At 51.9% G+C, this 23,472-nt stretch overlaps 10 protein-coding genes and 1 non-coding gene across 11 annotated transcripts; 4 read left to right on the forward strand and 7 right to left on the reverse strand.

The window, feature by feature from the left end:
• Positions 1–331: 331 nt before the first annotated feature.
• On the forward strand, positions 332–3,666 carry PV08_01684 (uncharacterized protein; the record flags this gene model as incomplete). Its single annotated transcript, XM_016376045.1, has 2 exons — positions 332–401; positions 455–3,666. 2 exons carry the CDS (start codon positions 332–334, stop codon positions 3,664–3,666), a joined length of 3,282 nt encoding a protein of 1,093 aa, XP_016241321.1.
• Positions 3,667–4,672: 1,006 nt separating this feature from the next.
• PV08_01685 (uncharacterized protein) lies at positions 4,673–6,431 on the reverse strand (the record flags this gene model as incomplete). Its single annotated transcript, XM_016376046.1, has 2 exons — positions 4,673–5,313; positions 5,546–6,431. The coding sequence occupies 2 exons, from the start codon at positions 6,429–6,431 to the stop codon at positions 4,673–4,675; spliced, it is 1,527 nt and encodes a 508-aa protein (XP_016241322.1).
• A 345-nt stretch (positions 6,432–6,776) lies between these two features.
• Positions 6,777–7,731, reverse strand: PV08_01686 (uncharacterized protein; the record flags this gene model as incomplete). The annotated part of the gene is made up of 3 exons (XM_016376047.1): positions 6,777–6,818; positions 6,889–7,238; positions 7,287–7,731. The coding sequence occupies 3 exons, from the start codon at positions 7,729–7,731 to the stop codon at positions 6,777–6,779; spliced, it is 837 nt and encodes a 278-aa protein (XP_016241323.1).
• Positions 7,732–8,223: 492 nt separating this feature from the next.
• On the forward strand, positions 8,224–9,790 carry PV08_01687 (uncharacterized protein; the record flags this gene model as incomplete). The annotated part of the gene is made up of 3 exons (XM_016376048.1): positions 8,224–8,518; positions 8,576–8,993; positions 9,043–9,790. The coding sequence occupies 3 exons, from the start codon at positions 8,224–8,226 to the stop codon at positions 9,788–9,790; spliced, it is 1,461 nt and encodes a 486-aa protein (XP_016241324.1).
• Positions 9,791–10,173: 383 nt separating this feature from the next.
• PV08_01688 (uncharacterized protein) lies at positions 10,174–11,390 on the forward strand (the record flags this gene model as incomplete). The annotated part of the gene is made up of 2 exons (XM_016376049.1): positions 10,174–10,255; positions 10,390–11,390. 2 exons carry the CDS (start codon positions 10,174–10,176, stop codon positions 11,388–11,390), a joined length of 1,083 nt encoding a protein of 360 aa, XP_016241325.1.
• Positions 11,391–11,897: 507 nt separating this feature from the next.
• PV08_01689 (uncharacterized protein) lies at positions 11,898–13,079 on the reverse strand (the record flags this gene model as incomplete). Its single annotated transcript, XM_016376050.1, has 1 exon — positions 11,898–13,079. One exon carries the CDS (start codon positions 13,077–13,079, stop codon positions 11,898–11,900), a length of 1,182 nt encoding a protein of 393 aa, XP_016241326.1.
• Positions 13,080–14,377: 1,298 nt separating this feature from the next.
• PV08_01690 (uncharacterized protein) lies at positions 14,378–15,775 on the reverse strand (the record flags this gene model as incomplete). The annotated part of the gene is made up of 1 exon (XM_016376051.1): positions 14,378–15,775. One exon carries the CDS (start codon positions 15,773–15,775, stop codon positions 14,378–14,380), a length of 1,398 nt encoding a protein of 465 aa, XP_016241327.1.
• A 287-nt stretch (positions 15,776–16,062) lies between these two features.
• On the forward strand, positions 16,063–16,177 carry PV08_01691. The gene has a single exon. It is a non-coding gene; the product is annotated as a tRNA-Ser (tRNA).
• A 289-nt stretch (positions 16,178–16,466) lies between these two features.
• Positions 16,467–17,118, reverse strand: PV08_01692 (uncharacterized protein; the record flags this gene model as incomplete). Its single annotated transcript, XM_016376052.1, has 3 exons — positions 16,467–16,619; positions 16,670–16,962; positions 17,019–17,118. The coding sequence occupies 3 exons, from the start codon at positions 17,116–17,118 to the stop codon at positions 16,467–16,469; spliced, it is 546 nt and encodes a 181-aa protein (XP_016241328.1).
• A 179-nt stretch (positions 17,119–17,297) lies between these two features.
• On the reverse strand, positions 17,298–18,747 carry PV08_01693 (uncharacterized protein; the record flags this gene model as incomplete). Its single annotated transcript, XM_016376053.1, has 4 exons — positions 17,298–18,368; positions 18,416–18,454; positions 18,504–18,529; positions 18,579–18,747. 4 exons carry the CDS (start codon positions 18,745–18,747, stop codon positions 17,298–17,300), a joined length of 1,305 nt encoding a protein of 434 aa, XP_016241329.1.
• A 736-nt stretch (positions 18,748–19,483) lies between these two features.
• On the reverse strand, positions 19,484–23,451 carry PV08_01694 (uncharacterized protein; the record flags this gene model as incomplete). The annotated part of the gene is made up of 6 exons (XM_016376054.1): positions 19,484–19,545; positions 19,593–20,205; positions 20,251–22,006; positions 22,053–22,127; positions 22,186–22,567; positions 22,626–23,451. The coding sequence occupies 6 exons, from the start codon at positions 23,449–23,451 to the stop codon at positions 19,484–19,486; spliced, it is 3,714 nt and encodes a 1,237-aa protein (XP_016241330.1).
• Between the last annotated feature and the right edge of the window lie 21 nt (positions 23,452–23,472).

Raw genomic sequence — 23,472 nt, forward strand, 5'->3', positions numbered from 1 at the left:
CCGCCGCCCGCCATGGCTGGTTAAAGTGACTAGCGGCGATCTCCCGCCTGAATTACAGTGCACTACGAGATCTTAGATGCGCGTTAAGGGCCCCTAGAAATCAGTAATCGCGTCACTTACGCGCTTGATCTCGGTCACTTCTGGTTCTTCGAGACAAACGCGCACTATCCTCTTGCTGTACAGATTACTTGCCAACAACGAGAGTCCCTTCTCCGTGCTGCATGGTGCGCCTTGATCAGGGGCATTCTGGCTGCTAGATCCGCAACCACGCTCCGGTAACACTGCAATATCTATGTTTCCACCTACGCGGGATCAAAGAGCCAGGAAGTGAATGGCTGCATTGTTCGATTGCGGCAATGGGTCAGCACTCTCGGCCCAGATGCATCCTTTCTTCCAGAGAAGTAAGACAGTACAGCGAGTTAATGGTTTCAGAGACTGACTTTGGTAGCCATAGGAGCACCTTATGGCCATGCTCACTCCGACCCTCGATTCGATACCCCGAGACGGCTCGATGGCAATACTCATCCAGATGGTAACACGGCCAACAGCACACCTTCGGACATGCCACCGCCGCCGTATTCATATAATACACCCGAAGTCGTCTCGGTGTTTCAGTGCCACCCAATGACTTCCACATACCTTCAGTCTGAGGGAGCGCCTCAGGGTATCTCCGACGAGAGCCATATGGATGATGAGCACAGGAGGGCCAAACGCAGGAAGATGTGTCCAGAGGCCGATGCGCCACAATTCGAATCTAGCAGCACCAAGCAATCATGGCAAACCCAACTTGAAGACGCCGCGATGCAGGCTCCGGGATCGGGTCAGAGCCAGATAGAAGGTCATGATAACATGGACACACTGCCAGAATATCCTCAAGCCCATGTGAACAATACATGGTCTGGCCCTGGACCATTGAACATGGACCCGTATCTGGCGTCACTGGCACAGGCACCATACCCAACGGTTGAATTCTCGGACGCTCCCAGGCACGATATCGTAGTTGAGAACAGCATACCAACGGAGGACGCGAAGACGGCGAGGTCTGATGATCCGCCAACGGTCACTAGTACTCTCAAGACCTCGGTAAGACGCTCTCCAAGGACGAAAAGAACCGACGTAGATCGATTGGATATGCCGAGGAGAGTTGCACGCCAGGGCAAGAAGGTCGAGATGAAAAATGGAAAATTTGTGTCCACTCTCCGAGTCGTTCTGACCTATGGCGACAAGGAAGCAGGTCAGAGGATTGATGAAATACTCTCAGCAAAGCCAGCAAAAGCCTCTATCACGACAGTGCCGCAAGACACAGCCAAAATTGTGACTGAGAAGAAAGCTACACACCCTTTCTTTCTCGGCAAAACTACCGCCAACACCGATAAATTGCCATCGGTTAAGAGCGAAATGTCTTCTCTTGCGCCAGCATCAGAAGACGAAACGGCAACTACAAAGGCGCCCAAACCGTGGAAAGACATTGTGTTTACGACTAAAAAGACCTCCCCAGACAAATCAATCAACCTCTTGCCCAGCCTTTGGCCACCAACTTCGCTACAGCGGATACAGCCTGAATGCCCTTTGCTGTACGTCCCGACTACACCGAGCAGCGTTGTAGCCGTGCCCAAATCCAAACAACGTGATTTCATTATACCAGTGGATGAGGACGCTCTGCGCATTTGTGCAGAGCGACTTAAGGAAGCCACAGATCTTTCAACCTCGGTCGATGTGCCGACCCGGAGGATCATGAGTGGGAAAGAGCTCTCCCTGACTCTCGACTGTCACGCCACTACAGCATATGGCAGTATCGCTCGTCTAGAAACATTGAGGCAACCTCTTATCAAACGGATTCAAACCAGACCCAGTCCTTTCGAACTAGGTAAAGCTGCCGGTCCGCACTTATGGCCTCAAGAATATGGCCCTACTTGTTGGCAGGAAGTTCTTCAGGAACAGAGCCAAGTACTATATGACTGGCTTAGCAATTTGCAGGTGCACCATGTTCAGACAGGTGCGCAGATGCTAAAGACGAAGCCAACCGCCAAGAAGAGACGGAAGAGGAAAACGGATGAGCTGGATGACTTTATTGCCCATTCTGATGACGATGAAGATCAGAGCTTAGCTTCACATGGGAAGAATGCCATTCTAATAGTGGGGCCTTGTGGTTGTGGAAAGACTGCATCCGTCTACGCCATTGCCCAACAACTCGGCTTTGAGGTCTTTGAAATGCATCCAGGTATGAGGCGTAGTGCCAGAGACATTCAGGAGAAGGTCGGCGACATGACACAAAATCACCTTGTTCAACAAGCTGATACACAAAGTCGAAGATCAAGTGTGTCCTCGGCAGCTCCAGAAACCTCTCTTCTGCCAGAAGCGTCATCGACAAACCAAACATCCATAGCGAGTCTCTGGGGAATGTCAAAACCATCAAAGCAGAAAGGAACGACAGACAACAATAAGCAGGAGAACAAAGTGCGATCACAAAAACAGTCACTAATCCTATTTGAAGAGGTCGACATCCTTTTCGAAGAAGACAAAGGATTTTGGTCTGGTGTGCAGTCTCTTATCAGCAGCTCGAAAAGACCAGTCATCATGACTTGTAATAGCCTTGAGTCTGTTCCACTTGACGACCTCGATATTTTTACGGTCCTAGCTTTCGACAGACCTGAACCAGTCCTTGCTGTTGACCAGCTGCAATGCATTGCAGCCGCTGAAGGCCACCTACTGAGCAGAGAATCAATTGAGAAACTATACGCCAGCAAAGGGCATGATCTCCGTGCATCTATAACTGAGCTCAATCTCTGGTGTCAGATGACGGTAGGGTCAAGGCAAGGTGGTCTCGATTGGATGCTCCCACACAATACGAAGTCGGGATCGAGTCAGGACGACTCTGTCCTTCGTATCATAAGTCAGGATACCTATACTCCCGGACTTGACCTGTTGCCCACTGAATATGGTGACATAGAAGACACGATCCGTCTCGCGCAAGACGGTCTAGGAGTTCCGGCAGTCGATTGGATCCGAGGTGGAATTCCTGTCGAGGACCCCAATGGTCGTCGCCTCAATACACTTGACGCCATGCTCTCCATTTCTGAAGCAAGGAGTGCTATGGACCTGCTTAGCGCCTATACGTCCCCTACAGTGGCCGCTATCATAGAGATCGCGTCAGGTGGTGGAAAGAGGGTAAACCCCAGGGAGAAAGCTTTTGAATTGGTCGTCGAGCGCCTGACGAAGAAACACATTTCCAGACTGGACGTGACTGACGCCTTTGAGATGTTGATGGAAGACTACAGGATCGCATTACCAATGGCACCAGGTCGGAAGGCACCTTCACTGGACAACGCCGCTCAGTCCGTAGTGACCGATGTAGCGCCATACGTGCGAAACATCGTTTCACACGATCAGAGGCTAGAACAGATCCGTAACGAACTCAGCGGTGGGCCACAAGTCAAACGACAACGCAAAACCCGAGCGGCGAGAGCTGCGTTGGAAGGTGGAAATAAGGGCACTACTCGACGTGATAGGTGGTTTCCGGATGGTCTCGATTTCTCGGCGGTTCTTGCGACGGGAAATGCATGGCCTCAGTTGGGATCAGAGGAGTCATATTCTGGGCCGGATACACCGTCCTCATCCATGGCCACTGACCTGGATGGCGATGTTGTGGGCCAAGGTCCGGGTTAAGCAATGAGTTCCTGGTCATCCTGGAAGCCCTGCTGCGTGCTAGTATCTCAGAAATGAACCTTTAGTAGCAATGAAAACGAAAGCGAAGATTCATGCCAGACTAGGGCGAAGGTAGTCATTTATACAGTGATGCAACTGGCGTGACATGCAGACCAGAGATGATAGACTTATCACCAATATTTCGATGCCTTTTATTGTTATATTCTGACTTACTTCTCGTAGAATCTGGAGCTTTGGAAGGGAAAAAAAAGATCGAAAGTCGAATCTTTTGTATATTCCAGGTACTTAATGTGTGAGAAATTCGGAGGGAAGAGAGATCGAAGTAGATCAAATGATGCTTGTCAGAAGTCAGTTAAGCCAGGTGTTGAACTCACAGAGCGCGACTATAAGCTTTTTCGGTGCTCCACGGCACTGAAGCTCTTGATCGGTGATGATCTTCAGAGGGACAGAGTGTTGTCGGGTTTGGATCTGTAGTCGTGTCAGTGAAATCTCTCTCTCAAAGGAGCCGAGAAGGATGAATTAATTACCTCTGCGAAATATCTTTTCGAACGGTCGGGGATTCGAACCCGCGGCCCTCGTTCTTCCCTGCTCGCCTCAGTGAATGGACGTCCACCGCATAGCCATGTGGTTTTAACCTGAGCCACCACTGAGGGGTCTTGGTGATTGAGGAAGAAAATTCACGGGTTTAATTGACAACGTTTGAATTCATTCGTTAAGTGGCATATGTGAGTGAATGAGTGAATAAACCTTGGCGGGTCCCGAGATGTAGGTAGGTATTTTCATACTTACCATCAAATCAGCTCTACGGCGAGTATTAGGATTTTTTAGTATATACCCATGTATATATAGCCCCATAGAAAAGCCGAGCGCCTCCATTGTACCGTAGAGATCAAGCCAGACTCCTCCCCGGCATGACCAGGTAGTCGTAATCATCACTGTCGTTATCCGTCGGTGTCGTCATCGTCGTCGTCGTCGAGATGAGTAGTACCAACCATCAAAGTACGTCTCAACATCTCGGCAAATTTCTGCCGCCGTTGCGCGTCATTTTATCGACCAGTCTCTTCCAAGAATCGAGGTCGGTTCCGTCGGCGTACCTGAGCGTCGTGTCCCAGACGCCCGAGGTGAATGTGCGTTTGACGGGGTCGATGGTGGTGTACAGAAACACCATCGACCTGTGGAGGTGTCTCCGGCACGCGGCGTCCGAGAACCGGGTGTACTCGTCGCACTGGGAGTCGACGGCGGCGGCGTCGATGAGGCTCTCGCAGACCCAAGACATGTTCAAGGAATCCTTGCGGAACACGCACAGTTCCGGGTTGTGACGGTGGCGTTTGTCGAAGTAGCACGGCATCCGCTCGGAGATGAGGGAAATGTCGTACGTCACTTTGACCGAGGTGAGTTTGCGCGTCGTCGCCTTGGCCAGCCTCCTGAACAGGTCGGACCACGTAGGCGCGTCGGGGAAATCGAGCGTTTCGGCCTCGGACTCGACGTTTGTGATGGTGTGGCAAAAGCAGTTGTGCAGTGTGACGGATTCGAGGATCGACGCGTGGAATGAAAAGGTGAGGTAGTCGACGAGCTTGGAGTCTATAAACATGTTCTCCAGAGCTAGATGGCGGAGCTGGGTAAAGTGTGTGGGAAGCGGGCTCAGGGCTACGAATGTCAGTGTTTGCGCGTAAGGGAATGTACAAGTACCATCGAAGAACGGCCATCGCTTAGACCTGCAGCCTCGCAGGGTTGATCGCCGGTACGGGAGTGACAAAAGTAGTACAGGCATGGTTCCCCACCAGTACAAAACATAAAACGCACCGAACATCAACAAGAATCCACAGTGGATGAGAATTTGTAAGTACAATAGGACACAACGTAAGAAGACAATACGTACTCGAATAGCATGGTACGCCGTTAAACCTCATGGCGACCTGCCATGCTGCATTTGCAACTAGTTTCAACTCGGTGACTGAGCGGAGGACATCGTAGAACCATCCAGTAATCATGTATCGGAACCAACCGATCTTGGGAAGTCTGACGCGGTCTCCAGCAACGGATTGGAACTTGCACAGGGACATGGTGAAGGACGTGACTCTCTTCAAGAAAGCGCGGAGGCATGGCTGGTGGTAGACGCCAGAAGGGTGTGGAGCCATATTGTGAATCGTCAGCGAAAAGCCATTGTCCTTTGGGCCCATCAGGTGGTTCTTGGCCACAGAGTCGAAGATGGTCCACAAGAGTCTACGGTGCAAGTTGATGCGTTCGTGGTGTGTCAAGGGCGACTGCTCCGGCTCAAAGGAGAAGCACGGCCAGTAGACTTGGTTGACGGTCAGCCAATCGTCAGGGAAGTATAGAGTCAGGGACTCCAGGCTTGGTGGAAGCTGGCTCAGAATGGTCTCGATATACGAGCAATTTATCCACGTGTGATTGTTCTTCTGCCCGCTGCCGTAAGTGCTGAGGTCTGCGCACATGCGTGAGCGGCGGAGTTCCAATCTATCCGTGGCACAAGAGACTGTCAGTGACCTGACATGCTGATTGTTGTGGAGCGTCTGCACGCATGGGAGCGTGTTGATGTGGATGCCAATGGTGACCGAGTTGAAGACAAGCGGTGCAAAAAGAGATCTGTAGAATCGACATGTTGAACTCCATTGAAGCAGGGTCAGAGGGTCGGAAGCAGAGAGATGAGACCCGATCAAATCAATGACTTCTTGGGGAAGTTCATCGAGCGGGAAGATCTGAGGATCAACATGGCTTGCGGCCTTGACGAGAGCCGTTGTGGCCATGATGAAGACACATTGCACTTGTAAAGAGAAACAGAAGGGTGGAAGCGAGATAAGGCTGAGGTCTTCTAGGAGGAGGACGCGGTGTATTGGGCAGAGAGCGGATGACGTAAGGAACTCCGGATCAATATTTACTCCTGTTCCGTGCTCCTGACAACGCATTGTACACTTTTGCTTGAAGCTGGCTCGCCTCAAACATTGGTGATCCTGTCCTAGTTGCACGGCGTCTCAAAAACGTCTCTATATCACATGCGGACCACTGGTGAATGCTCTGATTCCCAGCGCTGCCCCCATTGAGACTAATGGGGTGCTCGTTCACCCTCCAACTGCGCACCTGTCCGAGGTACCTTACCTCAGTGTGGCCCGCATGTGGTCCTCCATCAACTTGTCCTAAATGTGCTGTCAGCGACATGTGTCCAAGAGTTCAGGATTTCGCCATCAGAGCTCGCCAGTCACTTACAATAATCCACTGAGGTAATAGCCGCAGAAGATACTGGGCAGGCCCTGCTCCAGATCCTACCCAGAGCTTTCCGCTGGTCCCTTTCTCTACCTCACGAACCACCTTCTGGGCGTAATACTTCGAGTCCACGGCATTGGCTTGCATTCTGCCGTCGGATAGGCGGTGGATGATCTCTCTCTCATTCTCATAGAGTGATCCGTCAGGAAGTCTCGCTGGTGGGTTATTCTCGAAGAAATTGGTTTTGACGCCGCCAGTTATCAACGTGATGGTTCTTACGTCGAATCGGGAGAGCTCGAGACGTAAGGTCTCGCTCGCAACAATCATGGCTGCCTTTGAAGCGCCATACACGCCTACAGGGTCAATCAGCTAGCTCTCTCGTGGCCGACGTGAGGACTTACTGCTCCAGAGCATGGGTATTGCTCCAAGTATGGACGTATTGTTTACAAGGCATCCCTTAGCATCAATCAGGAGGGGAGCAAATGCCTGTATCATGGCGAAAGGGGCCCAAAAGTTGAGGTCGAACAGCTTCTTCCCTTCCTCGATGGACGTGTCCAACGCGGGCAGCATCAGACCCCCTCCGCTGTTGTTCACCAAGACATCCAGCTTGCCCCCAGTCTGCGATTTAACATTCTCAACGGCTTCTTTGATAGAATCAGATGACAAGACGTCCAGTTTGAGTACCGTCACATTGGGAGCCGTTGCAAGCGATTTGGCGACCTTCGACGGTGTCCGAGCAGTTGCAAAGACATGGTAGCCACGCTCATGAAATGCCTCGGCCAAAGCGCTACCTATGCCACCAGCTGAACATCCGGTGATGAGCACTGACTTGCGATTTGCTGACATGTCGTGTGATGTTAGTAGTGTGACCTTGCCGCAACCTCGAGGTAAAGTGGCCGATGTTGGAATGAGAAACGACCAGGAGTCTATGACAATGGGTGCACTCACCTCGCTCTTTATAGAAGCACTCTTGAGACAGTCCCACTCCATTCTTCACACGACACTAACCTTCCGTCCTTTACTTGAGGAAGAGATGTGCCTCCATCGTCTCCATCGCTCCCACTTTCCTTCCCCTATGTCCGCCTCTATTCCCAAAATGGCAAATAATATCAGATCTTGGCGCGCTAGGCGACGTTATTCAGTGTCGACGCTCAAGCCTCCACGAAAAGAACAAGTTTGATGCATGCGCAGCGCAGTGCTGCCTTCGTACGGTGGTAGAGCACAACTTTTCGGTATTATACGCCTCGAGTCTCGATTCTAGCCGGACTAGAGAGGTGTCTTATCGCCGGTTACAAGTAGTACCGTCCCGGTGATAGCCTCGACTTCTCACTAACCAAGATGCTTTTTATCCTCTCTACCAACTCTCAAAAACCCAATGAAGACAAGCAGAAGATAATCAGACGCCATGTCATGCTTGGCAAGAACAAGGGAAAGGCTCGACCCAGCAAGCGCCAGACCCCAATTGTGTCTTGCATCTCCGAGAGCGTCGGGCCCCATGGCAACCCGGTCGTGGCACTGAGCCTGGTGGCCGACATGTATCGCTCCTTTATACCCGCTAGAGTTGGCTCGGACTGCTCCTGCAGCGAACTTGTTGCAGACGTGGAGCCCGGCACCTTCGGAGATATCATGAAATGTATTCCTCCGTCCTTGGTGCGCAGACTCGCAATCTGTCGGCTAACCGTTGGATTAGTTGCCGCCGTTGCGCCCAAGATACTATTCCCACTGGCGGTCTTGATAGGTTTCGAACCTCAGGATCGCGACTGGTGCGAAGGATTGACTTACGATGCCGCTTATCTGCATGCAACCATATTCTCAGTCGAAGTATTGGTTGATAATATTATGGTGCGAAGACATCAAGATGTCAACAAGAATGCGACCCGTCACTTGTTGAAGAGCGTTCAACTTCTTCGAGAGAAATTGCTCGAAAACGAGGATGTATTTGCTTCCGACTCCACAATGAGAGTGATCTTGGTTCTGGCAATCACTGCATATTACTTGTGGGACCATGCGACTGCAAAGAAGCATATGAAGGCACTCCGCCAAATTGTTGACCTGAGAGGTGGCCTGGCCACATTCAAGGCTAAGAAAATCTTGCTGACGCTTCTCAAGTAAGTGGTCGAAGGTACAGATCATTCATCGCTGACAATCTTAACTCAGATGTGACCTTTGTATCTCGCTGCACACTGGAGTCAAACCAATCTTCTTCAACGATCCTTTTCTTGAACCCTATATGCCTTATCCGGAGAAGGAAGTCCTGGCAATTGGACAGAGCCCTGAATTCCTCCGGCATTTGCAGATGCAAGACGGCTTTCTCCGTGATGTACACCATGACTTGGCCGCTTCATGGCTGGTTCTGCAGAGATTTTGTTCACTCTCCAATCTCGCAGCACAGAGCAATGGGGTACTCCCTACACAACTGCACGTGCAAACTATGGCTTCGGTGATGTACAGGCTGCTGGATTTGAACCATTTTCAAGCCAGATCGGTGGACGAAATGATTCGACTTGGAATTTTGGCCTTGACTCACCACATCTTTCTTCAATATCAACATCTGAAGCTGCCATACAGCCATTTCCAGTCCAGACTTGAAAGGAGCCTGGTCAACCTACAACTTTTTGAGAACGCAAACCCTGAATTGACGCTGTGGACATTGATGGTGGCGGCCATATCGGTTCCTAACATGGCCGAGGACGCCTGGTTACTTGAATCTCTGCGCACACTCGTTCAAATTTGTAAGATTACGTCGTGGAGGGATCTGCGGGGGTTGATGAAGGCAATGATTTGGATTGATGTTGTACACGACAAACCGGCGAAAGACATGTATGCGAGGGTCGTGTCGGACTACACGCCCATCAAGGCGAACAGTCGGCTCGCGAACGACGTTGGCTCTGCTCTGACTGAGTGACGGAATTTGTTCATTTCGCTTGGCTGCTTAGTCATCTGATATACATAAAACCAGTCTTTACATTTGCGTCAAAACTTATTAGTCTAATGAAACCTTGAATAATCTTGGAGCGGTTCGCCCACGTACACACCGAGTCAAGAAGCTCAAACATCCAGTCCACGACTGCATCAGACGGTAGAAAGCCGCAGAACCAAAGTAAGGGCTTTGGGATCCGAGATTGCGAAGACATTCGCCAGGCTTTGAGGCCCGTGCATCCACGACGCATCAACGACGAAACACGATTTGATTCCTTGTACCTTTTCGACATCCCCGACATATTGTCCGCGGGATCGCAGTACACTCGACAGAGATCTGGGTGGCATTTTTTGTTTTCGCGTTGAGTCATGGCGGCAAATCCTCCAGAGACCAAATCTGAAGCCGAGTCACTTGTTCCACAGTTCCAGCTCGAGAGAGTGCTCAATCAAGGTAACTAGTCAATTCTTGAACTCATTGAATGCGTCTCGGGGAGGAAAACCCCCCACTATCTCCAGCAGCGCCTCCTCCTTCTCGTCGCAACGGAACAGCACATTAACTAACGCCGACCGCTTCGACCGGGACAGATCAAAATGGCCGGCGAATATCCCTGCTGGGCACGATCGCGTCGCAACCGGCACTCATCACGCTCGAGCGGGCGGCATTCCCGACGGACTCGGGTCTGGTCACGCAACTGCTGTCGTCGCTCACGAACACGACCAACCTCGGCGCCAACGACATTTACCGGTGGTACATGGCGAACCGCACGGTGACCCCCGGCGTCAATGCTTCGTCCGCTGGTTCTTCTTCTGCTACTTCTTCTTCTTCTTCTTCATTGGACCCTCAGGTTTCATCGTCACAGCTCCCGGACCTCAAACTGAACCTCATCTACCCCTGCACGCCGAAACACGTGCAGAAGTACTCGGCGCAGCGGGTGCGCATGGTCACCGAGACGCCGGCCATCTACCACGGCCACATCCGGCCGTACATGTCCCGGCAGCGGGCGGCGGGCAGGCTCGACTGGGTGTTCAACATCCTCGAGGGCCGGACGGAGCAGGAAGACGTCATCGCCCGGTGCGACTGGGACGACGACGACGACGACCCGCAGTCGGGGGGTTTCCTGATGCTCCCGGACCTCAACTGGGACCGCAAGAGCGCGCAGGGGATGCACCTGCTCGCCCTCGTGCGGCGCCGCGACCTCTGGTCCCTGAGGGACCTGAAGAAGAAGCACGTCCCCTGGCTCAGGCGCGTGCGCGACCAGGTCGTCGAGGCCGCGACCACGAGGGTCGAGTTTTCCGGCGGCGAGGTCGTCGCCCCGGACGAGGTCAAGTGCTACGTCCACTACCAGCCCACCTACTACCACTTCCACGTCCACGTCGTGCACGTCATGCTCGAGGCCGGCACCACCCAGAGCGTCGGCAAGGCCTTCGGCCTCGCCAACCTCATCTCCCAGCTCGAGCGCATGGCCGGGGACGACGAGACGGGCATGGACACTGTCGATCTGACGTACTTCGTCGGGGAGGAGAATGAGTTGTGGAAAACCTGTTTTGGCCGCTTGAAGAATGGCGAAGAGGTGGATTTGAATTAAGAACCGCTGATGCCCCCCCCGCACTTCGTCACGCACTCGCACGCACTCACGATACACCCCGGTACGTGGCTAGATATCAGCTGTCGGCGGTTTGGGCGGCTCGGGCCATAGCGGATATAGAGTCGTGTACGGTGTTAAATACCCTGACCCTAGAGCCATCTCCATCATGTCCGCTTGAGCTTTATGCAAAACCGTACACGTGATGAGACTTGGTGTAGAAGTTATCAATAGTGGGCCCAAAATGAAAAGAAAGAAGACAGAACAGGACAGGACAGGACAGGACAAGACAAAAGTCAAGAAATGATGTGACAAGCTCCAAGACGTGCCATGATCATTGATCAGTATCCACGAATACCATAGACGTAAATATATATGCATGAGAACAGAAACCCACGAAAACCCTAGACCTGTCTAGCAGGGTATCTATAAAGTAAAGGTACAGGTACCTAGATGAAACAGAACCACAAAACAAAACAACACATCTTCGCACCTCCTTTCTTGGAAGGTCTAGTCCACTAGATAGCAGACAAACTTCGTAGTCTGGCCTATACGACCGGTAATGGTGCTCGTGAATGACACGGCACTGGTTCCAGGAGCAACTGGGCTCGTGGAATCAGGGGCGGGAGTGACTGCGGCGGCGACATTAGATGTGACGGTAGGCACGGACGAGAAGGAGACCGACGCGGTCTCGGAGGGGCATTCCTCTTCGGCTTCGGTATGTGTAGGCTCGACGGCGACGGCGGAAGTAGATGAGACGACCGCAATGGGCTTTGACGGGACGCTGGTGATGTTTGACCAGGCTCCCCATGAATGGGGGGTTGCTGTTAACAATGCAGATGCTGATGTAGAGGCGGACGCAGACGCAGAGGTAGACACAGCAGCAGAAATAGAGGTAGACGCGGACGCCGCGGAATTCTGCGAGGATCCACCACTAGACGAAGCACCGTCGAACAGAGGGGGTCCAGGGATGTCATAGGATTCGAGCGCCGGGTAGTAGATGTTGAGCAAGATACCTGGATCTTGGGCGGTGTAGAGTTCTGTGCCCAGGGTGCCGCCAGTGAGAGAGGTCGAGCCAGACCCGGTGATTTCGAGGTTGATGCACTGAGGGTAGTTCTGGGCGCCACCGGCGTTGAAGGCTGAGTGTAGGGCAATGGTCTCGTGGCGTAGGACGTACTTGCCCGGTGCGATGCTTGACGGGATGGTGACGACCCACGAGTTGTTGTTGGCGATCATGTCGTCCGACGCCCATTTGCCGGGAGCCGGGGAGCCGTTGACGAGACCGGCCTCGTCGATCTTGTTGAACTTGAGCTGGCTCTTGTCGACCGTCGTGCAGTCGTCGCCGCACGAAGCGAGGTAGTCGATCATGGGCCCGTGGTGGGACTCGGGCCACACGGTCCACTGGAGCTCCAGGGACTCACCGGCGGCTACACTCACGTAAGCGCCTCCCGGCGTGGCGCCCTTGTGGCAGATGATGTCGGGAGATGTGTAGTCGCTGACGAACCCATAGTCTCCATCGTCGGGAATGGACCAACCGGCGACAACTGGGGGATTGTTGGAATACTTGAAGCTCGGGTTGTAGCCGGAGTACCACTGGCCACCGGCGACAATACCGCTCACAATGCCGTGAGCCGAAACTTTGGAGACAAGGGCGAGGGCCCCGACCAGGGTGGTAGATCTGATGAGAGACATCTTGGCGATATATGTCTGTAGAAAAAAGAGATGGTGCGCACGTTGACTGACTGTGGTCTGCTCAGAGAGGGAAAAGGGTGGTCTTCAATCAATGAAGTCCTTCTAGACGATGGAAAAGTGAACGTGGGTGGATTAAGTAAAGAACGAAACGGGTCAATTGACCTTGCAAACGAAAGACCTGCTTGAAGCTTTTGAGGGAGAACTGTGCTCTGGAGGAAGAGAATATTCGGACCAGCAGCGAAAGTTGTGTCTATATACCATCACCTGCCACGACTTCCGAGGTGTCGACCTTGAGGACGTAATTTGACGCCGGCCATGGTGAGTTTCACGTTGGAGGGGTACATAGTACACCGATGGAGTAGCATGGCCTTTCTGCAGGAGACGCATGAGAGGAAATGGAGCACAAGGTGAGTACAAGGCGAATTTGTGGCCGGGGGTAGCTGGTACGGTGCCCAGAAGACATAGGGGGTGATAGCACCACGACCCAGATCGAAAACACTGGATCTGCTGGGTTTGGTGATGACGGGGGGCCAGATCTGCCAAAATGCCAAGAGCCTTGCCAGAAGACTCGGCGAGGTATATCTGTTTCAGCATAACGTGGCGAGCGAGGGTGTTTTTGCTCGGCACTGGTGAAAGGGACAGTTGATCGGTCAGTACTCGTACGCCTGTAGGTCAGGGTGGAAAATGGACTTCCGACTCGGCCTGGTGTCGCATGGCTGATTTTCACAAGTCGAATCCACAACACAAAGTCGTCTCCGACTATGATGCATGGTGTACCGCTTTGCAGAGAGAAAATATCCGGCCGAGGATGTTCCTATCGAGGCTGCAAGGATGTGAGGATGTGGGGGACTCGGATGGGAGACTGTCCTGCCAAGAGATGCAAATGTTTCACCCCCTGAATCCGCCCCGCTCCGCCGTTGTGGCGCTCGGTACGACTCGCCTATTGAACCCGTCGCTGACAAGCATCACAGGGCGAGTAATGCTCGTCATGCATAAATCGGGGGAACCCAGGCCGACATAGTACCTTCAGTCTGTTTCAGACCGTACATGGATCTGATGCCTTGGGCTTAGGAGACTTCCTGCCGACCAGTACACCCGTGGTTGTCGAGATTGACAATGCAATTATGATCTTTTCGTCGGTTGCCTAATGACTTGGGCCAGCACACCCATGGTTGTCGAGATTGACATTGCAATCATGACCATTTCGCCGGTCGCCTGATCAATTGGACCAGTACATCACGACCAGCCGCAGAAGATGCACCGTAGAGGCTCCTTGCATCTCGGTTGGTCTTTCAAAATCACACCATGATTCTACGCAGGCCACTCGTGCCACCCAATACCCGCCGGCCAGTGACTGCGCATCGACCTTTTCCACTTTCCCAGCTACCTTCTCTGCTTCTGTGTGCGTTCTCCGAAGCCTCTCCATCGTTCTCGTTAGGCGCCTCGTCTTCGCCCTCGTCTTCCCATTCGCTCATCTTTTCTCCCTTCATGAAGGCTTCTTGTCTCTCGTGCGTCCCCTCAATCCATTGGAATATGCACTTGTAGTCAAAAACATAGCCAGTCTGGCATGCAGCAGCGGTCGAGATGGGATGGAGGCAGATCGGGCACAGGTCACTCGATGGCGGCGGAGGTACCGTGAGGATCGGCAGATATGTGATGCTCGACACTGGTGGACTACGCTTTACAGCCGTATTTGCCGTGCTGGCGGTCTGTACAGTGGCGACTCTTTGTGCCAGGTTCATCCCAGACACAATCGGTGGAGGCAGCTCTAGCCCCTCTGCGGCTTTCCGGCTCAACTGTCTTGAGAAATCGCTGGCATGCCACCATTCCAGGAACTTCAAAGCGAATATGCTTGTTGGAAGGAGAATTCTCAGACTCGATAATATGCGAGGATAAAGGGTGCGTGGGCTAAGCAACCCGCTGAGGCCCTGCCCTGGCACTCCCCCGACCTTGGTAGCCCTCGATGCGGCTTCGCTCGCGGCGTCAATGGCGCGGTAGTCGGCGGCTCCCATCCTGCGCATCCGTGTCCTTATCATCCACAAGAACGGGCTTGAATATTTTGTGCTGTCAAAGAGGTAGCCCAAGCTGAATGCCAGTATGCTGAAGTGGTATGCCGCATTTATGCTGGGGTACACATTCCGGAGGAACCACTTGTAATACCACATCAACCGCTGTCGGATGGTGGGATGTGGTGGGAGCTCGTCCCTGTTGAGGTACCTTGGGCCTCCTGCCATGAGCAGACTGGCAGTCGGCGCGATGTGTATATCATAGCTCTCGTCGAGCTTTCTCTTCAAATATGGGATGCCGACGAGAACGACGAGATTCTTCCATATGTCGGTGCCGCTCAACTTCAGTCTCTGTCGAACCTCGTCTGGAACCGCCAATTGTGTCCTCTTAATCTCACCACCATTGACGCTCAGGACCTTTTCTCTTTTCAATCCGTAGAAGTTCTCGGTGAAACTGCCACCGAATGTCTTGAGATAATATCGCTCCACCACAAGACTCAACAGTCCATAAACTTCATCGTAGTTGTTCAGAATGCGCAATAGGTACCGGGGGTATCTGTGCGTCGCGACGGCGAGGAGGTATCGTAGTGTAGGCGGAAGAAGCGCGGCAAGTTGCTGCTCTGAGAGAAGTTCGAAGAGTGATGGTTTGAGATCGTCAACGGGTGACTGAAGCGCGTTGAGATATTCCATGACGATAAGGTTGTGTTATTGACGCATTGAAGAGTTTGCCAAGTTCTGCAACATCGGTTTTACGCAGCTGACTGCGCTTCGATTGATGCGGCTGCCAAAGACTTGTGTGTGCTCGAGGCGGGTGTATCTGTAGAGATACCTTTTCGCGGATGCAGTGACGACCCAAAAGATGCCGAGGTTGGAGTCTCGACTCGATTTTAGGTGTAACCTATGCCCACTCGAGCCTAGTACGCCTTTCAAGATTCCGACAACTATATACTTTTCTGCCCAAAATTCGGGGTAGTCTCGACAATCTGGCCGAGTGGTTAAGGCGACAGACTCGAATACGCCTATTTCCGCCCAGAATTAGGCGTTCGCTATCTGTTGGGTTCGCCCGCACAGGTTCAAATCCTGTGGTTGTCGTTTTTGTTTTTTTATTTTTTATTTTTTGAATATTCATTGCTCAGATCTTGGAGCATCAGGGAAGATATTCAGAAAAAGCACAGGTGAAAATCCCGTGGTTGTCGTTTTTTGGGGATTTTTTTGAATATTCATTACTCGGGTCTTGGAGCATTAGGGAAGTGGTTCAGAAGAAAGAGTGTTCTGATTGTTGATTGTTTCTTCTGTCGTAAGTGGAAAATACTGCTTATCTACTCAGGTATGGATAGAGCCATTTGGGCATTGACCGCCGTAAACTACGAAGACGAATTGCTCAAGTCTTCCGAGTCTTCAGTCCATCTGCCTCGACAGTCTTGTGCTTGGGAAGAGCGACCACTATGCCTTCTCCCTTCAGATCTGTGTACAACTCCTCGAAGAACTCGCCCCATTGCTTTGACTTGTCTGCAAGAAGTAGTAGTGTAGCAAGCTGATGATTATTAGTGAATGGTTTTCGACTTTGATATAAAAAATACTTACTATAGCGAAGCCCTTCCACAACAATCTGATCTCAATATCTCTTTTCTGCGTTTCCATTGTAGCAATTGCAGCCTTCACGTGATGAGTCATGCCTCGAACTTCGCCTTTTGTGCCTTTGATTTCGCCGATGAGTGTGTCAACATTTTTGTCGAGAGTGGTGACCTTATTGTACAGAGTCTCCAAAGTGACTGGAAGATGAATTGGGTGACTGTTAATCTTGGGAAAGTCGGGTTCAGGGTCAACCGTTTTCGCAGAGTCGATCTTTGTAGAATCAGATTCAGGTTCAGAGGAATCTAGATTCAGATTGTTAACATGATATACAAAAGAATACGACATTCCGTATACTCACATTCCGCTTTGAGTAGGGCCTTGAAAGGTGGCTTGGTCAGACCATGATTAGTGAGAGTCCGACTAGCAAAAGGCCGAATTGCAAGCGTACGACGCCACATTGTGGCTATCGTAGGATGCGGAGTTTGGTTGGTGAGGTGAATAACACAGAAGTGGGAGAAGAATAAGAGACAAGTGAGAGTGGGGTGAAGAGGCAGCCAGGCAGCAGGCAGCAGGCAGCAGCAGCAGGCGAGGTTGGAGGAAAGAGCGTAGAGGACCGTATGATTCTCCGTGATTCAGTTCACCAGTCTTCAATCCTTGGCGCGACGTACTTGACAGTACCATCGCCTAAGAAGCCACTGGTTCCCAGAACACCACCGGTGATTTCTCGCAGCACATTGTTGAAGTCGGCACTCTTGCGAATGTCGCACTTCTTACTTGCACTCTCACAATGAGCAACCCACGCCGTCGTGCTCGCAAACTTCTTCAGGCAGCTCGGACAGGTCACTTGCCCACCCACATGTGCCGAAGAGAGCAAGTGGTTCTTGAAATCTAACTGATCCTTGAAAGCCCGAAGACATCTGTCACCTGGACACATATACTCCTGGCGCAGCGAGTCCCAATACTTCTCAAGGTCGATCCCGCTGGTGTTGGTGATGATGCTGTGAGCAGGCATTGTAATAACCTGTCTTCCACCGGGCACTGCAAATGGCCCGCCCCGCTGACTGGGAGGGACATGATTTTCAGACACCGCTGACTCTGCTGCCTTACGGTCGTAAATCGAAGCGACCTCGCTGTGATTATCGGATGGCGGGTTTGTTCTACTATTGACTGAACCGAGCCAGTCCCGGATGCTGGCTGTGTTCTCCCTCGGGGCTGGCGCAGGTTCAGCATGAGGGTCCCATGGTCGAGCTTGCGGACGCGATTGTGATATTCTGAGTCGTGCCATGTCATTAGCTCGTTCGTCAAAGTTGATCAGGTTGCTCGTTGTGACTTGAGATTTGGAACTTGCTCGACTTTTCGGGGGATTCGTACCCAGCGGTGGAAAATGCTGTTCTGATGATGCCGAGGTATGAACACCGGGTTGATACAGAGAGACTCCGCCACCAGCATTTTCAGCCTCATTATCCATCAAGCTTCTGCTCCTGGCAGAGCCTGCGGTTCGGCTTTCCATTGGACTAGAGAGGTTGTAGGGATCGGTTTCTTTGGCCCATGTCTCCTTCAGCAATTGTTTCTCGGCTCGTTGCATCTGGAAATCTCTTGAGCCGATGATCTCGCATTCGCCATTCTCGATATGCTGCATCAGTGATGCGGCAGACTGGAATCGGGTGTTGCAGCCGGCGCAGCTGAGATTCTGCCCGGTACGGTGGCTCTAAGATTCGTCAGCTTTGAAGTAAGATGGGCCGAATCGTTTCTTACCTGTTCAACATGTCGATCTCTGCCTGCAATGCTTTTGAACTATTTTCTAGTTAGAAACGCGTTGTCTCACTGCTGGAAGAAGCATTACCTCTAAAGCACAGACAGGGCAGCAGACTAGATTCAGAGTTAGCATGAAGGTCAGCCAGATACGACGGGTTCTTACTGTGAGCGGGAGTTCCAAGTTGATGGATGAAAAGGTGCATGTCATCTTGGAAGTCAAGATCGCAGACTTTGCAATAGCTATGTTTGATGTCCTTGACCTTGTGGGTGATCATTGCCGCATGAGAGTCGAAATGCCTGAAGCAATCTTCGTAGGTACACTTGATCTTCATCTTGACGATGGGAAAGAAGCCGTCTGCCAACAGAAGTCGAGGGTGAAGCAGGTTTTTTGTAAAGACGTAGTAATGGAAAGGGAGGGATATGTTCATGAAATAGACAAGGAGTAGACAGAGGGGAATGAAGCAAGTGCTAGGATCTCAGTCGGGACCCGAAGGAATGAGAATAAAGTTGATGGCATTGAATCACTTCTCACCATTTAACTGAGCCGCATTTATCGTCTCAGATCCGCGACAATGAGCTGTGAGGAGAGGACATGACGAATGAAGGCACAGTGAAGTTGAATGGAAGTGTGCAATGGATATCTAGTAAACCTAATGCATTCAAGCTGGATAGAGGCATACAATGATCGACCGTAGCAAACTACGTTGGCGCATACAGCATGAGATATCGGGCCCCTTTTGGCTCTGAACGGGCGAGTGAGGCTGGTGTGATACCCAGCAACATAGCAGACTTCTATCACTCAACGATCTCACCTTGCTGAACTAGGGACACGTACCGCTCGGACAAAAGCATAGAACCAAGGACAGCCTATAACAGCTACCATCATTGTGTGGGAGGCTGTTTGAGTAGTGCACAGCGTCCTGTTTCCAAGCATGCAACTAACTACTGAGGGGAGGAATAATGCCATTTGATTTTTCTACTTGTTTTCGAAATCATAAATCATTCAGCCATGGTGCGCTCTCACATGCGTGCCGATATCGAACGCTTCCTCTCATTGTGCTTGACTATTCAGGTGTAAAGCTGCTCGGTCAAGGCATTGAGACTAAGGCCTTCTTTGGCGATATCCTCATCTGCGATTCATTAGTACATCCCCGCGATGTTAGGTATGCTGACTTACTTTGCAAGAAGCACAATGGCATCTCTACCAATGTACCCTTGACCTGGCTCAACAACTCTTTTAGTTCTCCAACTCCGCCTGGGAAGTCTCCTCGAACGACATGTCCATATTGAACGCGTGGTGGCACTCGACTAGCCTTGTTGCCGTCTTTTTGATCGGCAGCATGGTAGTAGTACCCGTAGAACTCCTTGTATTCTGCCCAAGAAGTAACATAATCATCCGGGACTGCTCGGAAGGCTTTACGAAACACTTCGGTATTCGTACGGGCGCGAGTGTTCCACAGACTTTGGAAGGTGTCGCTCAGAGGATCAGAGACAACGTTGTCCTCTGGGCTATCCCAGTCGTACATGTTTGGTACTCCAACCGGATCAAAGTTTGGATCAGGTCTCTGGAAATCTTGTGGGCGGACAAGACCAAGGTGCTTGCGGAATAAGTGCCGTCTCAAGGAAGCAGCAAAGCGACTGGCTGTGTATGGTCGGCCCGCCATGTAGGTCTGGACTGGAGTAGGATCATTGATCAGCAATGCAATCTCGCTATCGTGGGAGCCGAGCTGACTGCGGTCGTTCAAGTTTGCTGAACCACAAATTACGATGCGATCATCTGCGATGAGACACTGTGGACAAGTCAGAGTAGTTCACAAAGCGTGAATCGACCGTACCTTTGAATGAATATACAGCTCTTCACTAACGAAGGCATCAAGTTCCTCTTCGGGTGGCCCATCCCACGGAACGGTGCGGATGTCTTGACCTCCAAGCATGTAGCACTGAGAAACTGTGTCCCAACGGCCGTCCACAGACTGAATTCCCTGTGCTGCTGTTTGGTATTGTTGATATTGTGGCGCTTGAGAAGGCTGGGTTGCGCCAGTGCCATAGCCCTGTGGTCCATATCCAGCTCCAACAACATCGCCGTGTTGCTTCCGTGCTTCTTCGTAACTGACTCCGCTTGCTTGCTCGGCCAGACGCATCGAATTGTTACAATTGATCCGATCGTAGTTTCGCAAGTTGTAAAAGCGGATATAATCCATCGGGTTGAAACCTGCCTGTGCAATCTTTTCCATGATCGACTCACCACCCCGGTTGATGCTGTTGTACTGGAATTCCATTATCGCACGAGTCCCTAATGAGGCATCGTCCTGTAGATCGCCGGCAAATGCTGGCACTGCTGGAATTACCACAATCACCTTGTACTTTTCGCCATTCTGAGCGGCGCGCAATATGCGCTCAACAAGAGCTTGTCCGATCAAATTCTTGACAGGGTGCTGTTTGTCTCCCGTCGCCGTTATAAAGAATTGATTCTCGATGTAGACAAAATGCCGGCTGTTTCGAATGACATCGATGTAAGCATTCTGAATCGAGTGTTCCAACGGTGTTCCGTTACTCCATGTGGTACAGCTCCGGAGCACCTGGCATGTCATGGGACCGCGAGGTGCATTGTAGGGACGTCCACCTTGCTCAAAGCCGCCCATGTATTTGCCGAAGCGTCCGCCGAACTCAGTGGACACTTTGTTGCCAACAGACGACAATTCCTGTTCAAATCTTCTACCCTGGTCTTTGTATTGGTGGATTCGGTCACGCAAACCTCGCTCTCCTGAGTAGCCATGTTCATTCTCATTGCCATAGCCAAACCCACCATAGCCTCGATTCTGCTCTTGTTCGTAGTCATCAAAGCCGCGGCTTTGCTCGGACCCAGCCTGTTGGTATGTTTGATGCTGATACGGCTGACCTGAACCTGGCTGAGAAGATAACTCGGTAACACCCTGATTGTATGGCGCATACCCTTGCTGTGTGTCAGGACTTGCGGACGGCTGATATCCTGAGTAGGTTGCTGTCATTCCTGCGATCGATTGTGGCGGGGGGCCTGGCGGCGGAGGAGGGAAGCTCTGCTGTGAGTAGGGATTTGGCGGTTGGCTGTAATTGCCAGAAGCGGGAGGCGGTGAGGTCTGGTACTGAGCTTGAGCAACCGCCGTTACAGGTTGGGCATAATTCGAAGGTGTGCCTGAAGAATACGCCGTCGCCGACTGCATCGATGGGCTAACCCCCGGGCTGGTACTCGGCTGAGGCTGGTATACATCTCCGACAGGTGTATGCGGTCTACTAGTGCTATGCCACGCAGGTGGACTGTAGGGTTGACTTCCCGGAGGGGGAGGGAACGGACCCCCTGGAGCCGGTGGTTGAAGATAGCTTGAAGTTTGTTGCTGCGGCTGCATCTGTCCATGCTGTGATTGTTGCTGCGACTTGGACTGCGGTCTTTGCCCCGGGCCGGACGTCGTATGGGAATAATCGTCCGCTATCCGGTAGTAACGCTGGTCTTGCCGAACATTATATTTCTCGTCATAGATAAAATTCCAGCGGTCAATAAAATGGTGGCAAAGATCAGCGACGGAGGGTCCTTGCAGGCAGATTGCAATGTCAGACCTGCCATGGTCAGTCGTCAGACAAGCCGATTTCGGGTCATACTCACCAGCCCATTCTCGAGCTGGTCGTGCGATCAAGCTTGTTCTGAAATGGGTTTGCGACATCGCTGAAGTCCATCACCCTATGACGAGTTAGCTTTGTCGATAGACATGTCGTACTAGATGCCAAACGATGCTCACCGGGCATTGTTGTAGTCCTGGCCAGGAAAGACTGTGTCGTTCACGTTCAAAGGGTGGACGTCGGCAATGGCATGTTGATTTGTATCCCACCTCCCAAAGCAAAGATCGAGGCCGCCCATGAAGGCAACGTCACGATCAATAAGACAGAGTTTCTCGTGGTGCGCCCAATAAAGGATGACGTCGTCCGTAATTCCATAGATTCCTTTCAGAGCATCTGCACCAAGCTTGGAAACGCCCGCAGCATCGAGCTTAAGACCTTGAAACGAAGAGATCAAGGACGACTGAGTAGTTTGAGCGTCGGGGAGGTGGTCAGGGTGGCGGAAAACAGAGATGTTGGGTGACAGCTTTTCCAACTCATGCTTGGTGTGAGCTGATGACAGCGCTGATTCAATGGTCAGGATCCACATCACCAACCTCAGATATTGTGGTGATATACTTACTCAACGCCTGTGTAACTTCCTTGTAAACAATGATACGGACCTTGACACCGCGTTGCGCAGCTCGCTGGAGAGTTCGGTCGAGTCGCCACTGCTCGTTCTGGGATGGCGGTCGGCGGAGATATAGTTCAGGAGACAGCCACCAGTCCAGGATCCAGATAGAATGCTTCGCCGCTTCCAGAGCTTGACTGACAGCCCAGAAGTATCCGCACCCATCCACATACCACTTCACATCGTTGCCGGGCTTCTCGGAAGCAAACGCATCGTATCGATTCCTGACGGCGGGCTGGTCGGGACCTGAGGGTACACTGGCATAGGTAGAGCCGGCTTGTCCAGGAGGCTGGTTACCATATTGCGTAGGCGGTTTGTGACTGGGGTCAATCAAATGTTGAACATCAGAGCCTATGTTCTGAACTGTATTCTGCAGAACACCAAACAACTTTGTCGCAATGTCCGGTTTTCCTTGAGGCTGTTGAGTGGGAGGTCCACCTGGGTAGGCCGGCTGCCCAGCAGATGATCCTGGTGGGCTGTAGTACGACTGTTGTGAGTTTTGATTCTGGCCCTGCTGCCCGTAGTATGATGGCTGCCCGGACCCAGAGGTGGCATTTTGACCTTGTTGGCCGTAGTAAGCTTGGTTGGAACCCGGAGACGAATATCCATAGTTTGAGCCCGACGAGGAGGTTTTGTACTTGTCATAACCAGACTTGAGCTTCTTGAAGGTGTCCCCGATCACTGATCGATCTGTGCCGCTCTGACCACTTCCGCGGGACTGAGAGTAGTCGTCTCCATAAGCTAGCCCCTCGTCCTCGGGTGGTGGTTGGTACGACATGGCGCTGGACTCACCAACGAT

This window comes from Exophiala spinifera, assembly GCF_000836115.1.
Source record: "Exophiala spinifera strain CBS 89968 unplaced genomic scaffold supercont1.1, whole genome shotgun sequence".
Lineage (NCBI taxonomy): Eukaryota > Fungi > Ascomycota > Eurotiomycetes > Chaetothyriales > Herpotrichiellaceae > Exophiala > Exophiala spinifera.